Raw genomic sequence first — 26,411 nt, 5'->3', positions numbered from 1 at the left:
GAGAAATACCAGGGCCTCAGAGAGGAACTGGAGAAGGCCTGGAAGGTGAAGACCACAGTGGTGCCTGTGGTCATCGGGGCCCTCGGGGCAGTCACCCCCAAACTGGAGCAGTGGCTCAAACAGATCCCAGGAACAACATCAGACATCTCAGTCCAGAAATGTGCAGTTCTAGGCACAGCCAAGATACTGCGCAGAACCCTCAAGCTCCCAGGCCTCTGGTAGAGGACCCGAGCTCAGAGGATGAAAGAGACCACCCGGGGTGGGTGAGAAGGGGATTTTATATATATATATATATATATATATATATATATATATATATATATATATATATAAAGAAGGGGGTCACACTTTTATGATCCAATGATTGGTTAAAACTACCCAATTACTGTCTTGACAACATAACACCAGAATTTGGGTTAAAGACCCCGTGGAGTTTCATTCTATGCATGTGTTGCAGACTTACTCATGCCTGAGAGGCAAGTTTGCAAAAAAAAAAAAAAGTAAATAAATAAAAAATACACGTATATAATCATCCTCAGGTCTGCTTCAGACAGTTGGCACTAATCCCCCTCCTAGTCACAGTGGTATTTGTTAAACTGAGTCATGCAGTGAGGTGGTTTGGGTTGGGAAAATGCCACACTAGAGACAGAAGCTGAAATAAGACAACCTCCAGCCCGCAGGTAACGCATGACGCATAAAATTCTTCAGCTGTATATTAGGTCCTAAAACCCTGGAGCTCACATTGGCTCCATTCCTTTGTCTGTTATTCGAGTCTCCATTGCTTGCAGAGCCATGTTTTGTATAATCAGCTTTTCCACAAGATTATTTTTTGGAGTCACAAAACTGGAGAAACTTTTACAGAGAGAGAGAGAAAAAACAAAAAATTCCTACGCTAATGAAAAAGCCTTTTCATAAATTCCCCAGGGGAACTTGACCTTGATTTCTTGAAAACACTCTTTAGTCATCAGGGGAGTCAAACTCCAGTCACTGAGAGGAGCCAGTGTAATGCAAGTCCCAAGTCCAACACACCTAAATTAAATGACTGAACTACATTCTCATGCACTCAAGTGCTGCAGTCATGCTAATGACCTAATGATGTGATTCAGGTGAACTGACAGAGAGACACACCTAAAACCTTTTGAGTGAACTTTAGGTAATGGTTCAGTTTGTTCAATTTTAAAGGCTGTGGGTTCAATTCTCACTTTTCCCTGTCACATGTGCCTCTAGGCAGCTACTTAACCCCATGTTGCCCACCAGTCTGTGTGTTAGTGTGTGAATATCTGAGAGTGTGACTGTCTCAAAAAAGTGGTTCTAGTGTAGAGCAGCAAGTGCAGTAGGTGTGACTGGAACAACGCTATATATATATATAAAGTCAGTACATTTTCCATTTCCATCCATTTAAATGCAACAATTGAGATCTGGTCCATACATTTTGTATATCAGCCTGTCCTTGCATGGTGCAAGAAGGATAAGTGCATAAAAAAAAAAAAAGTAATTAAGTCGTTTGATATTTATTTGTCAAACATATAATGAAATAAAATTGCATTTCTCTTGTCCACTGGATCCTCATGAAGCACTGTCTCTCTTCAAATGTAGGAGAGCAGTAACCTGGGCAGGTAGCAGCTGAAGAACTCCATGTAGTTTCATAGTTAGGAGTTATATTAGCCCACTGGTCTTCTACGGTGACCCACTGGTCAATAGCAGGTGATATTATGCACTATAGAAGCACACCACTGATTTGCACGGATTAGATAGCACGTCCGCCCACGAGTAGCAAAAATCTCCCAATACTTGAGACCTCTTCTAAAAACAAACTTAACATGCATTAATATGCACAGTGGAAACCACTTTAGCGCTATCCTTTCCTTCCTTATCTCCACTCTTGGCCAATTAGTGCCAAGGAAAACGAATCGCATGTGAAGTAGCAATGTGTCTAGATATTTCAGCTTCCCAAGCTGTGGTATCTTTTGAAAATTTTAGAAAAAAATTGCATACAGAAAAAGTTTCCAAGAACAACTTGGATTTACGTTCCACAGATAAATAATCCACTAACCGGTGAGTCCGGGAATACTGAACCGTGAATGGATGGAAGTCCGTTGCACTTTCATTACTGCACTGGATTTTATATCAGACATTCCTCACCTCATCAGCGCTTTTTGCAGTAGGACCACAGCTTTTTGATCAGAAGGCCTCCCAAAACAGCTACCTGAAAAACATGTTGCTAAGGAGATAGTCAAAAACCAAAGCACAGCAGCCTCTTTGTTCAAGCTGGGTGTGTTCTGGTGGGTGTAAATAATCTGTCCTCCCAACCAGTGGAGAAACACTAGCAGAAGAAAGCAGTGGTATGCTTCTTTCTTGAAAGGGGGCGCTCTAAACACTTTACTGCGGTTCAACTGGCATCCTTTCCAATCAACTCATATCCTCCACACTTTTGAAAAGCTTGCCATGCTTCTCCTCTGTGTGTTCTCATTTGGCCCGCAGTCAACCACCCAGCTCCTTCTCTTCCACAAGTCATTTTCTACCATTGCATCATCAACGGTAATCCTTATCTACATAAGAAAAGCCTCTGCAGTAGCCTATAGAACCAATTTTAAACATATTTTTAGGGCATATGTGGACAAAGCCATTCTAATCTGAGGCTTGACTCATAAAAAAATATCATTGTACAAAGACTGATGATATTTATGTCTGTTCTTTGAGCTCGATTGGCCTTATTTTTGGAATGCCTATGCCTCTCTATAAGCAAAAAAAGCGATTCTAAAGAGTTTAGATGAGTTTCCAGCATTCTGCATTAACAGAGGAACATGATTCGTTTAGATGTCGGAAATTCTTGGTTGAATTCAGCATGTTGCATAACTGTGGCTATGTCACAGAGTGCAGCTGAGGTGACATTTTCACGTTTTATCATGTTGCTTCATTGTCCACTTTTATGGGACAGACCAACATGTAGTTGCACATGTGGTGATTGTGAGGCAGGAAAGAAATAAAACGGGACCTTTGAAAGGTATTCCCAAAAGTTTCTAAAAATGTTTGCTGTGGATTTGCATCCAGCCCCCTTCATTATGACACCCCAAACGAAATCAAGTGCAACTAACAACCCTTCAGAAGTTGCCCCAGTTCGTAGAGTTCCCCTCTGTGTTAGGTGAAGTCTTTTAGAAAGACCTAAGGCTGCAGCTGATGGGCAATTAAATTGTGTTTAGCTATTTCCCAAGAATACAGAAGAAGACAATGGGGCTGACAGGAAGAGCAGGGCCACACCTAAAGCAAGGTTATCGCCAAGACTTAGAGAACGAGAGAGAGACAGGAGGAAGAAAAAGACTGCCTATTTAGTCACATCACAAGGGAGCTTGCAAGGAGGAATTAAGCTGCTGAGTGTAGGGAGCTGACAGAAGTAGACAGAGAAGAATAAGCAGATGCAAGAGAGGGAGTAGAAGGAGAGAGAGGAGGCAGACTTCTACTGTAGATCTCCACGGTATGTTCTCAAAGTGCCGAGTGACACTTCCCATCACCGTGTCAAGGGAACTGGAGCGTGCCAGCTCTGGCTCTCTCTCACCCTATCTTGCATGCAGAGCAATTACCACAATCCCCCTCCCCGCCACCTTCTTCTTTGCAATTCAGTGAAATGCGCCAGCAGACCTGTGACTCATCATTTGGAGTAATAGGCCTGTCCCACATCGGCCTCAGGCGCCTTCCGGCTCGTAGGAAGCTTGAGGAGCACAAGGAGATCACTAAACACAGCAAAGGGGTCTCGTCTCGTTACGTAAGGCTGGCCATCATATATAACGCCTCCATGTACGTAGTAATAATAATAATAATAATAATAAATAATAATAAAAAAAGAGGTGACTTTATGGTCACTTGACGTCAAAGTCGCCGCCGCTTGCCCGAGGGCAGCATGTGGTAGCGAAAGTACAGCTGGCGCCTGATGCCATTAAGTCTTCAAGAGGAAAAAACACCAAAGCGATGCATACAAAAAGGACCAACATCTGAAAAGCTGCTTTGTCAGTGTGAGCCACGTAAACCATTGTTCGAAGCAGCCTTGTGATGTGTGCTAAAAAGGGGGTCGCGGTTGGTTGCTGTGGCAACCTTTCCAAGAAGCCAGGCCTCCCTTTTTGTTTTGTTTTTTCTCTTTTTCTTTTTTGGGTGTTTTACAGTACCGAAGATCACCAGCATCATCTGAGGAGAATCAGTAAGCACGGGGCGAGACCCTGAGACTGCGTGATCGATGCCTGAGCACAGACAGAGGGTGACCCGCTGAGTGCAGTGTGTCGGCCTGAGCGATTGAGCTCGTCTCTTAGGCAACAACTCTAAGCCCTTGTTCCACTAATAACCCCCAACCCTGTGCTGTAGTTGTGTCACCACATGCAAGGGTGTAGGAATGAGTTTATCATTGGGCTGGGGGAGACACATATTGGAAACCTGACAGATCCGTAAATAGCTTGAGCAGAAATGTATTTAGCACGTCTGGGGTCTGCTGTCACTGTGACGAGGAGGGATTGATACAATAACTGAAACAATGTCAACATATTTAGAACATTAAAAATAATAAAATAAAAGTAAAAACTAGACGAGTAATAATATCCACTAATGCCAATTCTGAGCTGCAGGATTAGCTAATAATTTCAAGAGTTTGTGGCAGCATAATGCTGTGATGCAGATTATATTTATCTGACCTGACAGATGGATGCAGCCGGGCTGCTGGCAGTATTTAAAAGAAAACACCATGACTACACGTTCTGCTAAAGGCCCTCGGTGTCTCAGAGGTCGGGTTCTGATCCGGACTGTTTTTCTCCCTCAGCATCTTGACGGTGATGAAAAACATCCTTCCTTAGGAAGTTCCTCATCCTAAGGAAGAGGAAAAGCAGCAGATTACCGTACTGACCCGGTTCTGGAGCAGTTGAGCAGCCTGACGGGTTTACCCCAGTGCCATCTCCTCCTTTGTGACGGGGGCTGGGTTCCGGCTGGGCCTTCGTCACGCTCGGAACTAGAGGCAGAACCGTCTCGGGAAGCAGTTCCTGCAGTTACAACCACACACAGGCTCGGCTGGTTACCATGGCAACCAGAGCGAGAGGAAAGGAGGCTCGTTGGCCATGGTAACCTGAGGATGAGGAGGCGAGATGGTTCCGGGTCAGGGTCCACCTACATGCCCCGGTCCAGCAGCACTGTCACCAACTTCTCCTTGCTGATCATCTCAGCCAACAGGCTGGCCAGCTGCTTCTGTACGTGGTGGACCTTCCTGCAGACAGAGGGACAACCGGGTCACTGGACCAGAACAAGAACCAAACCATACCTCAACCAGTCCTCGCTGTCGGAGATGTAGAGCCTGTACTTCAAGGAGCACTCATTGGTTCCAAGCTTCGTTAGCTTAGATTACCAACTTCTGCTAGTTGAAGGAACCGGGCCAGAACCAGTCAGAACCGGAACCAGCCACTCCACTGAGCTTCGATCATCAGATTAAAGTCAGGTTAAAGGAATATTTAATGCTCCATCAGATTTCTCATATTTTTGATCCTTAATTCACTCGATGCACTCTGGCTATTCTGTAGAGCCGGGCCGATCCGGGCTGGGTCAGAACAGAACCAGATAGCTGTATCCTGGTCATCCATGTTTCTTTACTTACTTATGAGACTTGTGTCTATTCTCCTCAAAGTTCAGCAGACCTGAAAACACAGAGGAGGTCAGGGGTCAGCTGGTGACCTCCACCATGTCCTGTCCTGCTGTGGAGGGAAGCCGGTCTTATGTTTTTCTGCTTGGTCCTTCTTGAGTTGCTGGTAAATGGCAGTGATGGTGTCCAGCAGCACTCTCATTCTCTCCATGGTGCAGACAGAAACACAACGCCATCGCTAAAAAAAAAAAAACCCAACTAAAACAAACCCAACCCACCCTCTGCAGCGTCCTTCCCGGTGATCGGCCTTACTTCCTGTCCTCGGGGTGTGTCCCGACCTGCTGTGTCCAGGTGACAGTCAGCAGGCCCTCAGACAGGAACTTGCTCTTGATTTCCTGCGTTGTTCTCTCTGTGACATCCAGAAAACCAGAGATCTGCAGAGATATTCCCCGACAGCCAACAAGGAACCACCTGAGTGGACTGGCAGCTGCAGCCCGACCAATCACAACCCAGAGATTAAACTCTACGAAGCAGAACTATGAAGGTAAAAACTATGTGTTCAAGTTAGAAGGAGTTTGTAGATATTTTTCAGTTTTCAACTAAAACAGTTCAGAAAAAGTAAAATACACAAACTGTATTCTTTGAGTTACTTTAAAACATTTTTTTTAAATTTTTGCCACAATTGATCCAAAACAAATGGTGTAAACTGTCCGTGCAATAAATGTCTTGTTTATAAATCACTGTGACAAAGTCTGTTCTACAACCACAAAATAATATTTGTGTCCCACTCAGTCCAGAACATTCAGAGCAAAACTAATTCACACATATTTATTAACTAATTCACACACATTTTAATTTTTTTTTTTCTTAAAGACACGACGCAATGCATCAAACTGCTGATGCTAAATGCTGTACATGCCACACCTGGTTTTTAGTTCACAAGCTGATTATTTAGTTTAATTAATACGCTAAATATTTAGTTATTAAGCTAAATATTTAGTTTGTAAGTCAGTGGGACCAAGTAGCTCCTGACTCATCCTTAGGACCTTTCTGTGCAGGTCTGCGAGATAAAGACTGTAACAGGTAAACATGGATGTTGGACTGAGTGGGGGACCCATGCATACACGGAGAAACTGTGCCACCGCAGCCCTTGCTTATTTAGAAAGAAGTGTATAAGAACTAGTACTACTACTACTATTAAAACTAAGCAATATTCAACTAATAATAACTAACCAAAATGAACAAATACACTCTAGAAACTAATCAAAACTACCTGAACTGGACAAACAAAAAGTCACTACTAAATAAAGCTAAACTATAATGACAAACCCAGGACTAACTATGGAGGCCCAGATTTCCCTCACTGGCCCCCAACTGTCTGATAAATCTAAGATATCAGAGACCCATGTTGTAGTGTACTGTGGCTGCTTTTCTCTTCTGTCTTTATACTGGCGCAGATATGATCCAGTGATGGCTTTTTTAAAACGCCTCCACAGTGAAATCTTTTCTACTGAGTTATTCTCTTCGTCAGAGACATTGTCCCGCTCATCCAGGACAACAACTCCTTGTGTTTCTGATTCCTGAGGGGAGACCGTTTTTATTTAATCTACGTCTCCAGAAAGTTGTACATTGTTAACAATATGCGAGGCTCAGAGAGATTTTCCATTTGCGACTTCCTACTTAGAGATTCTTCAGACTGTAATTCTTCCCCTTCCTGGCTGGATTTCTCTTTGGTTGTAGCTTTCTTTGCTGCCTTTCTCCTTTTCTTATACCTAGTTTTCTTAGGTAACTTTTTCTCCACTTGCTGCTCCCCATTTTGTTGTGTTCCAGAGACCTTCTCTTCTTCAGTAACTTGAGGTGTAGAGATCACAGTTTCATTTGGGTAAATCTCATTTTTGACGGTGGCTGTTTGGATCTCAGCTATTTCTGTTATTGAAACTTCTTGTTCACAGTTTTCTTCAGAAACCTCTTGATTACTGAGGGTTTCCATCTCAGAAACAGCTTTCATCGTCACATTTTCCTCTTTTGATTTAGATTTTTTTAGAGGGCTCTTTCTCCACTTGCCGATGGTCATTTTGTTGTGTTTCAGACACTATTACTTCTTCCGTCACCTGCCGTGGTTTAGTGGTCACTGTTTCGAAGGTCGAAGAAGACCTTCAAATGTCTTTTTCGAAGGCGTCTTTGACTAGATCCAGGATTGAACCTTCTTGTTGTTCAGCCTTTTCTCCAGAAACCTTTTCATTATTAAGTGTTTCCAGCTCTGAGACAGTTTCCACTGCCACCTTTTTCGGTCATCTTGATCGATGAGCAAGATGCTCGGTCATCGAAGCATCTTGCTGTTCACTATATTTGTCAGAAACCTTCCCATGAAGGGGGCCATGTACCTCCAACCGGGCCTGAAGAGGTATCATCTTCTTCTTCTTAGGCTTAGGTGGCTGTTTCTCCCCTTCCTCATCCACTGTATTGCTGGGTTTCCGACACGTGACCCGGATGATGTTCGAAATTCAGATAGAGGTCCAGAAGGGGATTTCTCTGTGTCAGGGAGTGGTTGTGGGTGGTGGTGAGGATAGACGCAGAGACCCAGGTTACGGTGATGATGATGAATTTAATAATAAAGCTCAGAACAGTCCAAAAACAGGCAGCACGGCAGGAACCAAGCACACAGCTAAATGCCGGTAGCAACTGACAATAAGGATAAAACGAGAGCAAGAACAAACCAGGACTTGGCAATTCTACTGGAGAGTGCGGACTACATAGACAAACCACTAGACATACGTTTGACGTAAGAAACGGACCCGACGAGGAACACAGACAACAGGTGGGTTTAAATACAAACGGGGTAATTAAGGGAATAAGACACACCTGGGAAACAATCAACGGGGAAGACACAGAGACAGACTCACATGGAACAGAACTACACAGAAAAACTCAAAAATAAACACACAGAAACACAGATCATGACACTCTGGTTCTAAAACAAAGCAAAATTGATCACAATGAGTATGATAATGCCCTAAATACGCTGTAACAGACGAGGCATCTCGAAAAGATACACGTATATTGTATCTTTTCAATATAATAGAAATATAATAGAGATAATACAGATCATACGATCTGTATTATCTCGTTAAAAAGACTTCTCGTATAACTTTGAGAATTTACTCGGTGTCGAGGCGATCTACATAACTATCTGGAGCTGCAGAGTTCATATTATGTCACGAGCCAGAAGAAAGTTTTCAAAAGCCTGGAGAATACAATCATTTAGTTTCAAGTTGGGTCTCAAGCATTTAGGATCAAAAGAAGCATTAAATGGATGAAATTAAATGGATTTCTACCAGGTGAGTAGTGAATTGTGCTATTTTAAAGTAATTAGTCTATGATAACGATCCTATCGCTAGCAACGAACTAACCCATGTTATTTCTATGAGCTTAGATCTCCTGATAAATAATTTATTTAGCTTCTGTAAAACCAAATTAATGCTGGAGTTGTACGTTCATGTTGAGTCGTTGTAGGACGCTGGATTCAGGTCCAATGTACCGTACGTCAACCATTCACAGATCTACAGAACCCCAATGTTCGTGTCTGACCGCAAATATAGTTCGAAAGTGGGCGCTGCAGATAGACCATTGAAAGGTTCTGCAGGCAATCTGCGCCCAGATAGAAATAAAGAAATATAAAGTAGAACCTTTTTTTTTTTTTTTTAACTTGGAACAAACCAGGGCGTCTGAGTACGGCCAACGGTCGCCCCATTTCGCCCCGCAAAACACGTAAACCTAGACAATCTCCACTGATGTAATTTTGACCGTCAAACTTCTCCGTCTATTCTCAGCTTTGCACACCAATGTGCCCAGAGTAGACTACTTCTTCTAACCTACCAGGTTGAACAGGCAGCCTGTTTAATTTGAGCCGTTAAAATTGCCCCCGTATACTTCAAGTACGTTACCAATAACCACAATAACAGCAAACTGGTAGAAAAATATAATCCTTAACTGATAAAACTTTGAGAAAATTGGGATTGCCATCGTAAATTCACGGCGAAAGGGACTTCAAACTCGGAAAGTGGCGGGCTCCCGACTGTAGCGTTCAGGTGAATATCCAGACTAATCCGGTTTAAACTGGTTTTTCTTTTCGTGCAGTTTTATTGTTGCACCACTGACCCCTTATGGCCAAGAGAGGTATTGGTGTGCTGTGATAATTCACTTAACTAAATTTTGTTGTGTTCACACAAAACAAAATTATTTCGTTGGGTTAACATGTGACAAAATCATGTTACCTTTACTAGAAGTAATTAATTAAACACAACAAACACATGTTTTATGTGTTAACCTGAAATTAAATATTAACATAATGAACAACTGCCCTGTTTCACTTTTATGAGGGAGGGACCTAAAAAGGGCTCAACAACCTGATAAAAATTGAATGAATTCCAAGTGCTAAAAAAGAGCCCAGCCCGAATACCAGGAAAGAAGTATTATATGCTATGAAGCATTGCTTCATAGCATATAATTCTTGCTGCAAGTTCATATCCCTAACTCCAACATCAGGGATATTTCTTACCTGAGGTCATTACTCAGTAGTTCCAAATCTTCTTTTAAATTAAAGTTAGTATTTCATTTAAAAATCAAAGTCCCAGAGACTGAAGCAGGAGAAGAGAGGTGCAGAATCCAGGTTGCCTGAAGTATGTGTTGACTTCACACAATCAGTAATGATTTTGGTTGCTATTTTTGTGTTGGTTCTTTGTTTTTTAAGTAACACCAATTGCTAGGTAAACTCTTGGCTTTTGAGAAATAAGGTGTTTTTTTTTTTCAATTGAATTGGGAAAAAAAAAATCACACTAGATCCAATATTTAATCATCAGTCTTTATCCAAAAATCTCTCACCGCCATGACATTTCTCCATATTCTATTTAATTCCAACAAAGATGCTTTGTTATTAATAGGCAAACAAGTTTTAGTAAAATCTTGTTCTTTTTCCTAAAATTGTATTTTTATGTTGATTTTATGTTAGAATTTAAAAAGAAAACAACAGATAAAAACTGTGATGAATTAAACATTAATGCAATTTTTAACGGTACATGAAGACAAACACACGTAATAATTGCATCATCCGCGTTGCCAGAGGCTGTTGATGAAACGGCTCCTCTTTGTGACTCTTGGCAAATAAAAAGGAGAACACACATTTGGCCCCTTTTGGCTGTGAAGACCCTGTCGGGGTAAACACATGCACGGTGGAAGGTTTGTGTCACCCTGAATACCTCTCTGTGCAAGAAGAGGTACTGCTGCCGGTGCTTTCTGCACAAACGCAGACACAAACACAAGTTTGTATTTCTGCCCATATTAGGACTTTGCATTGACTTTCATTCATTTTGGTTAGGGATGTCCCAATCTGATACTGATATCGGAAATCAGTACTGGACTAGCTATATCGGCCTGCAACTAAAGTCTCCGATAGAAGCACGTCGATAGAAGCAGTCCGCTCCAGCATTTAGTCTGTCTCAGCATTTTTAGTGAGCACTGCTTGTGTCCTGCATGCAGATCCACTGGTTAGTAATAAATAAGTCAGTTTTTCTCATACCTATTGTTCCTGACTACTGTTCTCTGTTTGAATAATATCAGCTAACATTCCAAGTAATTAAAGTATGCAAAATTCGATTTCCGATCGGATGAAAATCAGTATCAGCCTCAAGGCGGCAGTATCGGTATCGGAAGTGAAAAGGTTCTATGGGGACACCCCTAATTTTAGTAATGGCATTTATTCCTAATCTTAACCGTTACTAACCCAGACCTTAGCCAAAACCTAATTCACACCTTACCTCTAAACTTGACCCCTGACCCTAAACAAAGGGGTCCTCCCATATTAGGACTGAGATTTGGTTCCCATAAGGTCTATTGGTCTTCAGAAAGTTAGTAAATATGCCAGAAATAGTCCTAAGAAGAATAGCTAAACAAGTATCATTTTCATTCATTTCTATAGCCTGACACTAACCCTTAGGCCAATACCTAAACTTAACTCACACTTTATTCCTAATCCCAACCCAAAACCAGCACCTCATCTTTGGGGGCCCAGGCTTTGGACACCACGAGGAGCAGAGGGCCCTCACAATGTAGTATTTGTTGGGAAAAACAGGCCTGACAAGGTGAGAAATGCTAAAACACACAGACACACACAGCTTTAAAAGTGTCACTCAGTTCCTTTGGTTTAAGATCAAAGTAAACACACGGTGCGTCTGTTTTTGTCGAGTGTGTGTGTGTGTGTGTGTGTGTGTGTGTGTGTGTGTGTGCGTGTGTGTGTGTGTGTGTGTGTGTGTGTGTGTGTGTGTGTGTGTGTGTGTGTGAAAGAAGCAGTTACCTCCAACATTGTCTGTCGTTAGCTGACTAAAAAGTGAGTAAAAGAGCTGAGACAGCTTTCGATAGCTCTTTCTAGCAACTGCAGTTGCTCTCTCAGAAGATCTGTGAAGCTACCAGTGCAGACTGCGGTGGTGTTTTTGTGCACAGCTAAACCTCCACTCTGACTCTGCACTCAACGGGTAACCGTTTTGCTTTACAGCGCTTTGCAAATGTATTATTCACAACACTTGAACTCTTCCCACATTCAGTCACAATGCAGCCACAGACCCCAATGTGTTTTATTGGCCTCAGATGTTTGTTAGAGAGCATTAATGGACAAGCAGCATCAAGGAGTCCGTGAAACGAGAAAGTTTTGGAGAATTTTGAACTCAAGACTGTTCATCTTGAAATGAAAAGCATGGCACAATTAGAGACCTATCAGGATATGGCTATCCTCCTAAATTGATAGGCCAGGCGAGGAGAGCATTAATCAGAAAAGCAGTCATGAGGCCCATGGAAATACTTGCAGACCTGGAGAAATTCATCACTCAGGTGGGAGAATCTGTCGACAGGGCAAGTAGTACATGTGCACCGCATTAAAACAGGTCTGTATGGAAAATAAAGAATGAAATAAATACACGAGAATTTCCATTTGTAATTTACCACAAGGAGGGCAGTTAACTCAGCAAAATGTGGACGAGTAACAAAGTCAAATTCCAGAAGTTGTAAAATGATTGCAGAGCATAAAAAGTGCTGTTCAGATACTGTCCATCTAATTTGACAGAGCTTTAGCTAATTAGTAAGAAAGAATCTGCAAAATGTTTAGTGTCTATCCAAACCTGGTACAGACAGAAAGTCATATTCAGTAAAATTAGAATATGGGTTCTGATGAGGCTGGTTTGTCAGATTAAAACAATCTTAAACATGCTTTAATTTAAGCCTAGATTTGTTTTATAAATGTTTTTTTTTATTTAGCCTTATGTAATGTTAGTCCTAAATGTCATGTTTTCATTATCTGTTAGCAGAAATGCATCCTAATGAACAGAAATAAAGGCTTGAATACAGCAGTCTGTGGACATAATGTGTTTAGTGAACTGAGTTACTAAAGTAAATAAACTTTTCAATAACTCTTTAATTTATTCAGTATCACTGTAGCCCAAACAACTTTCAGCTGTAGTTGCAGCTGCAGAGATGGTTCCTGCAATGTACAAATTGGGATTGAATACAAAGAGACAGAAAACTTTTTAGACAAATAAAATACGTTGCAGTTTGTGGCATTGGTGTAACAACATGAGAAAAAGTTACTCCATACTTTTGGAAGCCACTGTATACAGAACCACTTATTGATCAAAACTAAAAATTTAATAAAAATCTCAAATCTCACCATAGATTTTAAACGCACAATTATTGCTTTTTTTGTATTTAAAACTTCAATGCCATTCTAAAAAACATACAAACAAAAAAACCCAATTTTTCTGTATCTGACTAATCTGTTGAAGTTAATGGGCGGAGTGACATCCTGGCCAAAGGAACCAGCTTTGCCCATCTGCTCATCTCTGAGCCCTCTCTTCCACCTCACCTCCCTTGTCTGACTCGTTTAGTTGTGATGATGGAGCGGCCACAGCGCGTCAGCGGAGAGAGAGAACTCAGGGTGTGCTCTAAGGAACAGATTGGAAATTTCAGTGAGCTGGAAAATCAAGGGTAGCAAGGGCTTCTTCAGAAAGCTGAAAAGCGGTGAAACAGTGACCCCATGTGGCCAAATATAGAACAGCGTGATCTTTTGTCAACATCAGCTACAGCAGGGCTTTAAAATAACTCAAAACTTTGCAAGGTGGCTCCCTTTCAGTGAAGAATCTCCAACCCTTAGGCAGAATAACAAATAAGATACAAAACATGTTACATAGAAGTGAAAAATTGGTGATTTTTGTTTATATCACAATGAAATAAACATCAAGTGGAAAAAGTAGTCTTCCTGTGCTTCTTTTAAAAATATTTGATAAGTTTTAAAATTAAAATGATTTCAAGAATAAAACGACGCTATTCTTTAAAAATATATTTTGTGACATATAATTAAAGAAAGGGCTATATTTGGTGAAGAATAAATTGAGACACCCCCACATCCATTTCCATTTTAAACAGCCATAAATAAGCACAGGTATGTCATATTACGAGGACATGAGTAGGACATTGCTGCTCTGCATTTAATTTAAACTCGTTTTCTTTTCCTGAGAAGTTAAAGGCTAAAAATGAGTTTTTATGAGCAACCTTGGATTGATAATAGCTGGAACACTGATGAATATATTTGATGTTTGATAGCATTTGACAAAATGTAATGTTTGTTGCCATTTCATAATGTTTTATAGTGTAAAGCACTGAACTGAGATGTGCCATACAAGATAAAACCAATGTGCTGTCATAGAGTTTGAGGACTCACAAGATGTTTACATACTTTCAACACTTTAATGAAAAGAAAAGATGAATTTGTGTATAAAAACAAAACACTTTATTACAATTAGGCTGAAAAATCCAATGAAAACACAACTACTTTACAAGTACAAATGTTTTTTTGTTGATATTTACAGGGTCTTTTTTTTTTCCTTTTGACATCAATTAAAAAAAAGAAGTGAGAAAACACAAAAACACTAAAGTACATGTTTACAGTGTATTTACGGACATTAAAAAAAAAAAAAAAAAAAAGATTAAAGGAGCGACCATTGTTGTCCACTCGATCATCTAGGTAACAACAGAGTCGGACGTACAGGGGACTAATAATGACTACACTTACACTAAAGTTGAGCTCATTCCGAAACGCAGAATGACTCGATCCTCAGCCCCAGCCATCTTGTTAGGTCATATATTCATTAAAAACAAGACGAGTGACATTTGGTGGGCTGAGCTGCTGATCGTAGGGTTCATATTGACGTTGCTGATAAGAAATAATATACATTTAAATCAATATAAGAAGGGATCACTGTTTTGTCACTGATCTTCCAGTGCTGATCAGCTATTAGCTCTGAAACAAACCCTAAATATTGATTAGAATTAAACAGGAGGGTAAACAAAGGGTTTGTTGTGATTAAGACAGTGGCTGGTTTTCAGGACTTAGATGTTGTGGGATCTGTAACAACCTCATGTGACCTGCAGAGGAAAAAAACAAAGAAAAAACAAACAAAAACACTTTGAGAAGTGGTTTCATTACACGGCATGCCTAGCTGCTCCCCCCACTGGGCTTGGCGGGCGTTTTGGCCCTCACACCCCCTTGGCGAGCCTGATTCTTGGTGGACTGCTGGGCCTGACCGGGCAGCTGTCCGGGGGACTCTGCGGCAGAGGGGGCAGCGGGCGGATGGGCGGGGCTGTGCGGATTCTGCGGCTGGATCTGCGTGGCGGGCGTCACCACCTGCTGTGGGATGATCTTCTGCTGAACCACCTGAGCTGTGGGCGTCCCCGTGGGAATCATCTGAACTTGACCGGACGTCGACGTAGCAGCCTGGGCCAGAGTCACCGTCTGAGGCTGACCCTGGGGTCATGAGACAAACAAAAGAGCAGGTTATCACCATGGTGATGTGGTTCGTAGTGGAATTTAGATTTATGGGCCGGGTTGGCCCAGAATTATTTTCTTGATGGTTGGGTCGGGCTCTGGCTTCTGTGCTGCATTTCATAAGCCTGCAATACACAAGGCATTGAGAAATCCAAACGAGAACGCACAACATAAAGTTGTGTTCATCAACTTATAGTCTACATGGAGGAGCAGATAGCTGAACCTGTTGAGGAAATAAAAGAGTAAATAAAACCAATCCTTTCACTCACACATCCCAGACGATTTGCACTTGACTCACCCTGTGGTTACAAGCGACACAGTGGAGCTGGAAGAGTTTATTTCCATTTTATTTTTTTAACCTTCTACTAGGATAAAAATCCATTAAGACTAAAAAGCTCTTTTCAAAGGAGTCCTGGACAAGAGGCAGCAACAAATACAAACGTTAAACAAAAGCTAAAAATGGGAGAACTTACCCTGTTTACACAACGGTGGTCTAAAAATGAAAGCAGTAAAATCGTAACTAAAATACGTCAGGTATACTGCGGGCTCAGGCCAATAATTAAAGTTAATTAGTCGGGTCAGCGCCTATGGGCTGGATTGGATTCTTTAGGTTGGACCTACACTCTAGTCAGTACTACGCTGCTCTTAACAGAACACTTCAAGGTTTGGGGAGAGTTAGCAGCTTTAATTAACAGTCAGTACACCCTCACCTGCTGGGCAGACGACACAATCTGCTGAATGTTGGCCACAGCCGGTTGCTGCTGCACTATCTGTGGGAGCTTAGCCACCTATAATAAAAAACAAACTCTTACATCAGCACACACACCGACTGCATACCTGCAAACCTTGTGTTCTGTGTTTAATCATCACACAGCACCACTCTACCTGGATTTGTTGGGCTCCGGCTGGTTTTTGGGTCTGGGGGATGGATGTAGTGGTGAAGAACTGGGTTTTGATTCCAGGCTGGAGTTGCTGCGTTGTTGCGTAGGTCACCTTCTGTTGCTGCTGCGCTGACTGGGCCGCCTGCATCGTTACCTGCTGGGTACCGATCTACCAAAAAAAAAAAAAAAAAAAAAAGTTACAGTCAATAAAATACACAGAGTTTATGTTAAATTAACTATTCTAGATGAAGATTTGTCTTACGCATCACACTTCTGAATAATCTGACTTGATGAAATAAACAAGACCCTGACAGCGCTGATGACTGAGAATCTGCTAGTTTGTAGTTGTGGTGTGTTTACCTTCTGCTGAACAGCGGCCTGTCCTTGCTGAGGCTGCCCTGCTTTCTGCTGAGCTGCGGCCTGAATGGCTGCTGGATGCTGCTGTTTCTTCATCGGAATCAGCTGCTGGACTTGCATCTGGGGGAAGGTGGTCGTCAGCACTGGGGCCCCTAAGACAAGATACAAAAAAAAAAATAAAAAAACAAAACAAACAAAAAAAAACACACACAAAAGGAATTGATCATAACAAATCATTTCAGCATATTTAAATTGAGAATAAAAAGTGCTTTCCTGGGGAGAGAGAAAAAATGAAGCATTGAAACTCACCAGTTTTCTGTGATTGGTTAATAGCCACACTTAGTCCTGACATGGTCGTCACTGCAGAGACTACTGCTGGCACAGACACCACCGGAGGCTTGGTGAGGGTCACCTGAGCCGTCTGTCCTACCTGGGCCTGAATCTGCCCCTGAGGGACTCGAGTCTGCACAAGCACAACGGATATAGATGTAAAATGTCACCATTACTCTACCAGCTTGGCGTTTTCATTTGAGGAAATAACATTCCTCAAACGAGTACGGATTGTGTGAAGTTTTTTTTTTTAAGTGAGATGCTGCATAAGAACGTGTTTGGATTAATTATCTGGATGTAAGTACTCAGGCAGAAACTAAAGAACATGCAGTTCTTCTCCCTGATATTTGTTGCAGCCACTAAAACTTTTTGGCGTAAACATCCAGCACTAACTGAATTATGAACCGTTTATTTTTGTTATGATATAGGCAAAGGGAAAGTAAAATACGACAATGCAAAATACATTTTTCTGTACGCCCCCCAGGTTGTGCTTTTTTCAGTATTTGAAAGTAATTTCCAAGAGCCAACAACAAACCAGAGGAATTTAATGACTGTACAGAAACACACTGCTAGCAGCAAAGTGACAATGGAGCAGGAATATTTCAAAGTTCCCCTGATGCATATCTGTTCCTTATATGCCCAAAATACTGGCCATATCAAAAATAAACACTGTGATGACGGCTGATCTGCATTGTGTTCTCAAGCGGTTTTATTCCATCTTCCTCTCTCTTTTTTTTAAGTAATCTTACCAGTCTGGTCACTTGCAGTGTGTTTGCAGCGAGAACGGCTCCGGGTCTGGCTGCAGTCACGGTAGCTAGCTGAGGACTGGCTTGGCCAGCCTGAGCGGGCTGCACCTGGCTGGGCTGCTGGGCCACCGCAGCTTGCGTCACTGCCACCACCTGCTGCCCTGCCCCCTTATGCTTCTGCATTTTTAATAACTCCTGTAAGCACAAACAGAAACAGACTTAGGAAAAGGTAAAGGATGCATTTGTTTTATTTTACACTGAAAATTAGTTTTCACAAAGAAATCTGTTGCACCGCTTACAGTGCAGCCTCATGTTTATCTCATTTAATCACATTCTTACCACTTTTTTTTTATTTTTACTACATATTTCAATGTGTTTTCTTGGGAGTGTGGGTAATGGACCATAAATGTGAAATGGAAGGAAGAAACAGTCGGTATATGTGCTTCATTACAGCTTCACGTCTTTCAAGGTGCATCTCACAGCTAGAGACTGAAAGCTTTGCTCACTTTTCTTTGCAAAATCGATTCAAACTATTTAATTTTAGCTCCACCGGTATGTTTAGTATCTTTGTCTCACTAAAATGTGAACTTCCATCACGATCTCAAGTACTCTGGCCTTTAGCAGGCGTTCTTTCTGAACTTGGGGACGCCTGCCATTAAAAAATGGATGCTTACATCATGACTTACTGCTAAGATAGTGTGTTAAAGGGACTGTACAGTGTTCATTTTCCATAATAAATACTTCTTGGCAGGTAGGTTAAAAATCTTGCCTGGCCAGTGCAATATGCTCTGTATGCCTTCCATGACTTGTGGCAAACATTAAAAATGACTTTCTTGGTTGTGTCTCTGGTTCATTTAAGGTGGAAGGCAACATCTTGGTAGCTCTGTTCAATTCTGTCAATTTTTTTAGATGACCGGTTGAGAACTGCTCCCTGAGATGTTAAATGCTTTAGAAACTAGTCTCTGCTTTCCAAGTTTCCACAGTCGCATCATTAAACCCCAAATTAAACACATTAAAGTTTATGACTGTGCCACAAAATAATGTGAAAAGGTTTAGAGGAGTGAAGACCTTTCCAAGGTACTGTTGCAACAAGATTCTGCTAAAAATTAAATACTGAATTTAGTTCTTTAATATGGACAACACAATCAGAATCACTTTATTTCCATTGCTAGTAAACATGTGCACATGGTAAAAGATTGCTTTGATGTAATAGTGAAATAAATAATAATAATAAACTAATACGAAAAAGAAAAATACACAATAAGTAGGCAGTAGCATACAAACACAATGATTTCATCTTGTGTATTACATCCCATGAGTCTTTACAGCTTTAACCCCCATAGTGACAAGCTTAAAAGCTTTTTTTTTTTTTTTTTTTTGCACAGGATGCACTGAGCCTGGTGGCAAAAACAAACATTGTCCAGTCAACATAAATTTTCACTTATCCACGACGCAAAAAAACCAGGTAGCTAGTCAACAGTTGGCGTCAAACACCTCAAGTCAAAGAACAAAATCACAATGACTGCAAGCGACTCAAATGAGACTAAATAGACCTCCAACGTCAAAATTTAAAAGTTGTGATTAACAAATTTGAGGCCAACTTAATTTTTTGCTAACAAATTTAAGATATTTTGTAATTTCAGTTACACATATTTAAGTCTTTACGGTTAAGCAGACACCCTGTAAATTTCAACACTTGTCCATATGAAGCTTTGCTCTACATGGGGAAAAAAAGTAAAAGAAGTAGCATACAATAACACACATAAAAAGCTCAGAATAACCCATAGCATAATGAGGCTAGCGTACCTGGGGTTTGCCTACACCTTTGATCTGAGAAGGAGCTCCCAGGTGCTGCTGCTGCTGTCGTAACATCTGCAGCTGGGCTGGAGTAAGGGACTTCGCTGCCATCGGAATACCTGGTGCTGGAAAGATGGGTAAATTCAGCGAAAAAACAAAAATGTGATTACGAAAACTTGAGCACAAATCTATTTCCACACCTGGTGTGACCTGGGGGACCAGTGGGCGGGTCTGTGACTGTACAGGGCTCAAAGTAGTAGAAACTACAGCAGAAGCTGTCACTGGGGTCACGGCTCGCACACCTCCACCTGTAGCTATGGCGACCACTTCAGTTGGGGCAGCGGTAGCAGCGACGGCCCTCTGCTGCGCGTGGACCACCTGGGCTCCAGCCGTGCCTGCAGGCTGGATCGATAATGACAACACAGTGAAGAAAGCTCGCAAGGGCCCCCCCGTCTATTGACAAAGGTTGGTTTCTGCCAGAATAAAGGCTGTTTGTGTTACAGTAAATTAATTCTGGCGCAGCGGCAATAAGTGAACATAACTCACAGACAGGGTGCCTGGTATGACTGGAGATGCCAGGCGTTTATTGGCCTGGAAGGGACTCTGGGGAATCCCAGCTCCTGTGTTCACAATCACATTCCCTCCTACAGTTGCTTGGAGAAACACAGAGAAATTAATTAACTTCAGAAACAACAACAACTGCACTGTAATAAGAAGCATGTGTGTGTCAACATACCGGCCTGAATGGTGGTGCCCACAGTGGCGTTTTTAATCGCCCCGGCCTAGAGAATGGGAAACATAATTGTGTTAAACTTTGGCTAGGAATCGGATCATTTGTAGAATAATGTTGACAAAACACATTTCTCACCAGTACAGCTGCATTGGGCACAGCAGCAGCTCCAGTCACCCCAGCAGCCTGTGGAACCTGAGCTTGGCCAACAGCAGGAGTCTGGGCCTGACCGGTCGCAGTCTGAGCCTGGGGAGCCCCAGCCTGTTGCTGGGCCAACTGCTGAGCTTTCTGCTGCTCTGCAAGGGCCTGCAGACAAACAACAACAACAAAAAAAACACTAAACCAACTGCAAACATCTAAAAAACATGGAAGCTAGATGATATAATACTCATATGAGAGCAGCGTGGAGGTCAAGAAAATTGGTAAACAAATGTAAACCAATCCTTTCTCCTATTTGTTACTAATGAAGTGAGCAATAGCCAAATCCAAGACTATAGATGAGCAGTAGCTGATTCTAGCTATAAATAATATGAAAAACAGAAATTAGAAAAGATTTATTTTAACAGTCAAATCAAAGCAGTTTTTATGCCAAATTACATCTATGTGAATTTATATATATATATATGTATATATATATGTATATATATATATATATATATATATATATATATATATATATATATATATATATAAAAACAATTTAATTGGTTTGAACAACACATTTAGCCATAACCAGTCCCTAGAGGACATTCCTGACCTTGATGTGTCCCAAAATGAAAATGCCTGGAAATAAATCATTCTGCTGATATTCACCTTTTTCTCTTTGGCAATCCTTTCAGCCCGCTGAGAGGCCACCTGAATGGGAGGTAGGGGCTTATCGTAGCTAATCCCACTGAAAAAAAACAAAAACAAAACAAAACAAACAAAAAAAAAAACAATCGATAAATTAAAAAGAATGTGGATTGGAACTTTTGTATATTCATTTAAAAATAATCTAAAAGCAGGAATATTAAACATACCTCTCTGCTAAGACCGAAGCATGTTTGGGATTCTTCTGGAAGGGATTCATTCCAAGCCTTTGAATAATATGAATACAAGTATAAATACATTTCAATATGAAGATCTAAAAAATGATCAGAGTTACACTGTACAAAGTGCCACAACACAACAATAATTAATTCAACTTTACAAGACTACAGTGTACTGAATATAAGTGCCTTTTAATCAATTTGGGGATGAAATCTTTAATTTCCCTCAAATTAATTTCTTTAAATATTACTCAATACTAACTAATCTTTAAGGTATTTACAAAACAAAAAGGTCCAATTCACACACAAAAATAAATAAATCATTCCAATCGTATATACAGATTTAAAATTAATTCCATACATGTGAACTGGACCCTATATTTCATAAAATACAGTTAAGATTCTTATGCCAAGTGATAGAATAACAGCAGGAAACAGCCTAATGACTGAACACTTACAGTGGTTTGATAGGTGGGCTCCTCTTACTGGCGATTATTTTCATGAGTTCAAAGCGACTGCTGTACAGCTGAATCTGTGAGCTGTTGTCATCCTGTGTGTAGATCTGGCAGGTCCGCAAAGGACGGCTGTTCTTAGACTGAACGCATGTGAAAAGGACAAATATTTACTCAAGTGAAACAATGACCTCGACAGTAAATAAATGTTTATTCACCCAAAATTCAAAAGAAAGGATACCTTATATATGCTCTTGGATTTCTTCTTGGGGTTGGGCTCGTACACCAACTGGAAAATTAGAGAAAGCGATCAGCACGATGTGGGCAGTCTAGTTTTAAAGTAGGGTGACTGTGCGGTCATTACCTTGCCCTCCTCTCTAGGAATGATGACGTTCTCGTAGCGGTTGCGACACTGTTTGGGTGAGCGGTAGATGCGGCTGCAGGAGTTCACCACGTCGCTCACCAGATCCCAGTTAGGTGTGTGGGCAGGCGACACGATTGTCAGATTCAAAGGCAGCTCCAGCAGCTGCTTCACAGCCTGAAGAACAATAGCAAGAGGTTTCATCAGCGTTATAAAAAGTTAACTTATCTTTTTTTTTTTTTTAAAGGAGAAGCCGATAAAGGAGAGGATTGAGCGCAGACGTTACCTGAAGCAGAGCCCAGTCCTCACTGATGAGCCACTCTGGGTTATCCTGACCAGCCTCCATGGCAGGTTTAGCCAGTGACGGCAGCGGTTTGGCAAACGGAGGCTGTTTGATGGAAAAGTTCTTTTTCTGGTCTTTGCCTTCACGCCGAACTTTGAGCATGCTGGCCTTCTCGAAGAGGGAGCGTGGAGGAATGACCGTCTCCCCATGGCCCTTCTTCTTCTTTCTGGCTGCTGCAAGACAAAACGGGTACAGCTGAGATAAAGTGGAACGATTCCACCTACCACCAGCATCCTCTCTGACATCTATTTTACCTGAGGGATCCATCTTGAGTCTCTTGTGCTCCTTGCGAATGTAGATAGGAGGCAGCTTGGACTCTGGCATGGGTGTGGTGTCATACATCAGCATCATGACCGAATCGATGTAAATGTCATTGTCATCCTGTGGCGGCGTGGGTGGAGTCCAAACCTATGTCGAAGAATAACAGAGAGGGAATAGCAAGGCAGAAGGTCATTTTGTGCTACAATACTTGTAAAATAAATGGAGTGAGGGATTTTTTCTGCACCGATGAGCTGCATTGTAAATAGTCAGTCTTATTTAATGTTCAGTGTAAATGCACATTTTGTCCATTTTTGAAAAAGTTATCCGAATGTGTTGCACAGCCCTTGGCTATCGAGTTTGCTATTTTTATTTATAATAACTGCACAGTATTTTCTGAAACAGTCTTGTACAGTACATTGTTATTATTCCTATTATTGTTGGTATTGTTAATGTTGTTCTTTACATGTTGTTTTTAGTACTTTAATAACTACTTTGTGTGAACCTATACCTGATACTGCTGTTACAATTTCCCCTTTGCGGGACATTGGAGGCAGTTTCTACTCTATGAATGCAAAAATAATCAGAATTTTGTGCAATATCTGCATATGATGCAATTCTCATAGGGTGTCATGTGAAAACTTTATTATTTAAGAGTTAGCGCGGCCGAGTTTTCTGTCTGGAGTGCAAATACGGAAGTTCAGTAAGGATTTACTGCTATTGTTTCTGTAGAGGTTAAAAACAAACACTAAAAACTGAACTTTCAACTTTCTGTTGGCCAAAACTTTCTAAGTTTTGGCCAACTTAGAAAAGTTGGCCAAAACTTTCTAAGTTTTGGCCAACAGAATATTGAATTAAGTCTAAAACAACAAATAGTTTTCCAACAATCATTTTGTTGCTTTATTTTTTTCCCCAATTCTTATTTTACATATTTCCAGAATGTGTGGAAATCCTGTTTTGACAAAGCAACAGTGACTTATATTCCAGAACATCTAGTCTCTTACCGGCATGATTTCTGTATGACCATCCTCCGCATCAAACACATATTCCTGTTAAACACACAGAAAAGATTAGAGTCTCCATGTAGCGCACCACTTCCTGTTTATCTGATAACAGCATCCACCCACCATGTTGTATGCATCTTCTCTGGTATAAGTGAAAAGGTCTTCCTCTCCCTCCATCAGCTGGCACTTCTGCTCCTCCTCCTCCTCTTTCAGTTTCTGCAGTTGCTGCAGCTCCCAGCCTCTCTTTGCACACTCCAACCTCTCCTGGAGAACATAAGCAACGTCAAACATAGTTAAGATGTCTGTACCAAGTGAACACAAATGTGAACTAAATCAACAAAACATGTCTCATACCTTAAGAGCAGCTTCATCGTCACCAATGTGGAGGTACTCCAAGTAATGCAGGGCATATCTCTCAATAGGAGTAAGCTGACAGAATTTTTTAAAAAATGTGAGAAAGGCAATTTTATTTTATTTTATTTCACATAGCTGAATCGAGTTCCCAAAGAAACTTTGAAGACTTCAAAACTACCTGTTCCATGACCGCATTCAACTCCTCTAGCAGGCCAGGTTCTTCTTTAGTTTGGATCTCTGACTCTGAAGACGATCTGCCTCCCAACTCCTCCTCTTGGGGCTCTCCCTCCTCTGATTGGCCATCCAGACTTATACTGTGCAGAGCCTGGATGTAGGGTCTTGCTACTTTGGGAGAAATGGATTCAGAGGCCGATGGCTCCTGATGAAGCACCACAAACTCCTCCACCTTCACCCCTGAAGTTGCCTCTACTTCCAGCAGGTCTTGGATTGTCGACTACAGACACAGAATCAGGTCAGTTTTTTAACCTGAACGCTATTAATCACAATTGCTTCTCAATGGCATTTTACATTCATCTCTTAACAACAGACTATAAAATTTGAAGCTGAAGGTTTGCCTTACCTGTGTGAGGAAAGCCAAACTGTAGTCGGTACCCTGTGCAACTACTTCTCTTATAAGCTCCTTGGTCCCATTTTTTAACAGCTTCTCTTCAATTGAGTTGCCACTCTCCAACCTGACCAAAACAAAGCAGAAAATAAAAACAGCCATTACAAAAACAACAGAGTCCTTAAATGCTGCATATTTCAGGTGGCCGGTGAGTAACTCTTTACTTCAGCAAATAGAAAAGCATCACAAACGGATGATGTATTTGAAAAATCACCTGTATATGTGAATGTCCTTGGAACGCCCCACTTTTTCACACCATTCTTGAGTGCGGGCGTCCATGCTTGGGTTGAGATCCGTGTCGTAGAAAATGATTGTGTCTGCGTCAACGATGGTTCCAACTTCAGAGCAGCAGCAGTTGGTCAGGATGCTGCAGAACACCTGCTTGTTGGTGTTAAACTTCCTCATATTTTCCTGTGGAAACACACACACAAACAACAAAGGTAACTGGCTGAGAAAAAGCTACCAGCAACACAACTTTTTCATTTTGAAAGGTCAGAAATGTACATGTTTTTTTTAAATAATTTTTTTATAAAACATAACCTGTAGAGAGAAATCTGTAACTGATAATAAAACAAAAGAAATACATGTTCTCAGATCTGAGAACACGTATCCAAAAAGATATTCATCACACTTAAGTGCGTTAGAAAAAAAAACTAGTGGAAAAATAAATGCATTCTTTTATTCAGCTGAATCACTTGAAATGGTTTACCTGCGTTTCTTCAAATGTGAGGCTTTCATCAATGCGCACATATTTGAGCTGCCTGTAATCCAGGAAGGCCTCCAAGATGTCCAGCATTTTAAACATCTGAGTAAAGATGAGGACACGCCGACTCTCTGACCTAAGCTTCTGCAGCAGAATGGCAAGAGCTTCCAGTTTACCTTTGCAAAGAAAAACAAATTAATTAATGCTCTTCTTATTTCAGTTGCCTAGTGCATGGTTAAATACGACTACACTCTCTAAGCAACTTTAAAACGCTTTTGTAATTCAAAAGCGACCCTGCGTGTTTGGACAGATGAGCAAAGAGATGTGTGAGCAGACTTACCCGAGTCCATCTGCATTAACTGTAAATCAGGATGGCCCAAGAAATGTCTGGAGGCTAAACGGTGGATGTCTGCACTGTGAGGCTCAGAGGCCTCCAGCAGCCGCTGCTGAAAGGATTTCTGCTTAAGCCTGTAGGGAACTGAAGGATCGGCTGCATACAGATGAGGAGGTGGAGCTACAGCTGTGGGCACCACACATGTCAACCTACAAAATAACAAGCATGAAATAGAAATAATAATACTCAGAACTGAAAAAATAAAGAAAAAAAAATCAATAAATGTAATCAGCAACAGAGAAAAATTAGGAACAAGTTTTAGCAAAAGTGGAAATACCTCTTGATCAGGCTTCCGGCAGCTTCATGATGGTTCTCCACGGTGAGCAAAGCAGACTGCAGCACAGACGTGGTGCCCACACAGGTCCTCTGAGCTCTAGAACAGCTTTCTCTCCCCACCCACCTCCAGCCCCCAGCGGTCAGGGCGGTGTGAGCAGGTTCTGGACTCAAAGTGCATGCCTGCAGCAGATCGGACCCATACAGCACTCTGCGGTTACAGCGCTGCTCATTTGCTTCAAACAAGCGGCTCAAGCGCTCCTTCAGCTGCTGAGTCTTTTCCTCTGATGCCTCCTAAAAATGTA

General features: G+C 41.4%; 1 protein-coding gene across 7 annotated transcripts in view; it reads right to left on the bottom strand.

Moving 5' to 3' along the window:
• Positions 1-14,372: 14,372 nt before the first annotated feature.
• ep400 (E1A binding protein p400) overlaps positions 14,373-26,411 on the bottom strand; it is a 31,044-nt gene continuing 19,005 nt past the window's right edge. For 6 of the 7 annotated variants that reach the window (XM_015010538.2, XM_015010543.2, XM_088009038.1 and 3 more), the window contains 27 exons: positions 26,111-26,400; positions 25,780-25,982; positions 25,446-25,615; positions 24,951-25,147; positions 24,692-24,803; positions 24,290-24,565; positions 24,112-24,186; positions 23,881-24,021; positions 23,758-23,802; positions 22,750-22,903; positions 22,439-22,668; positions 22,156-22,329; positions 22,033-22,080; positions 21,798-21,934; positions 21,331-21,387; positions 21,125-21,203; positions 20,450-20,617; positions 20,318-20,363; positions 20,128-20,234; positions 19,782-19,983; positions 19,591-19,706; positions 17,788-17,979; positions 17,018-17,171; positions 16,712-16,860; positions 16,356-16,520; positions 16,181-16,258; positions 14,373-15,449 (listed from right to left, as the gene is read on the bottom strand). In XM_015010538.2, coding sequence (XP_014866024.2) covers positions 15,141-15,449; positions 16,181-16,258; positions 16,356-16,520; positions 16,712-16,860; positions 17,018-17,171; positions 17,788-17,979; positions 19,591-19,706; positions 19,782-19,983; positions 20,128-20,234; positions 20,318-20,363; positions 20,450-20,617; positions 21,125-21,203; positions 21,331-21,387; positions 21,798-21,934; positions 22,033-22,080; positions 22,156-22,329; positions 22,439-22,668; positions 22,750-22,903; positions 23,758-23,802; positions 23,881-24,021; positions 24,112-24,186; positions 24,290-24,565; positions 24,692-24,803; positions 24,951-25,147; positions 25,446-25,615; positions 25,780-25,982; positions 26,111-26,400 — 4,074 coding nt within the window. In that variant the 3' untranslated portion in view covers positions 14,373-15,140. The remainder of the gene's footprint in view (positions 15,450-16,180; positions 16,259-16,355; positions 16,521-16,711; positions 16,861-17,017; positions 17,172-17,787; positions 17,980-19,590; positions 19,707-19,781; positions 19,984-20,127; positions 20,235-20,317; positions 20,364-20,449; positions 20,618-21,124; positions 21,204-21,330; positions 21,388-21,797; positions 21,935-22,032; positions 22,081-22,155; positions 22,330-22,438; positions 22,669-22,749; positions 22,904-23,757; positions 23,803-23,880; positions 24,022-24,111; positions 24,187-24,289; positions 24,566-24,691; positions 24,804-24,950; positions 25,148-25,445; positions 25,616-25,779; positions 25,983-26,110; positions 26,401-26,411) is intronic. The other variant, XM_088009039.1, reaches the window with a different exon arrangement.

This window comes from Poecilia mexicana, unplaced genomic scaffold (genome assembly GCF_051168715.1).
Source record: "Poecilia mexicana isolate PSO_F unplaced genomic scaffold, ASM5116871v1 scaffold_9, whole genome shotgun sequence".
NCBI lineage: Eukaryota > Metazoa > Chordata > Actinopteri > Cyprinodontiformes > Poeciliidae > Poecilia > Poecilia mexicana.
This window is presented reverse-complemented; position numbering and strand designations above follow the sequence as displayed.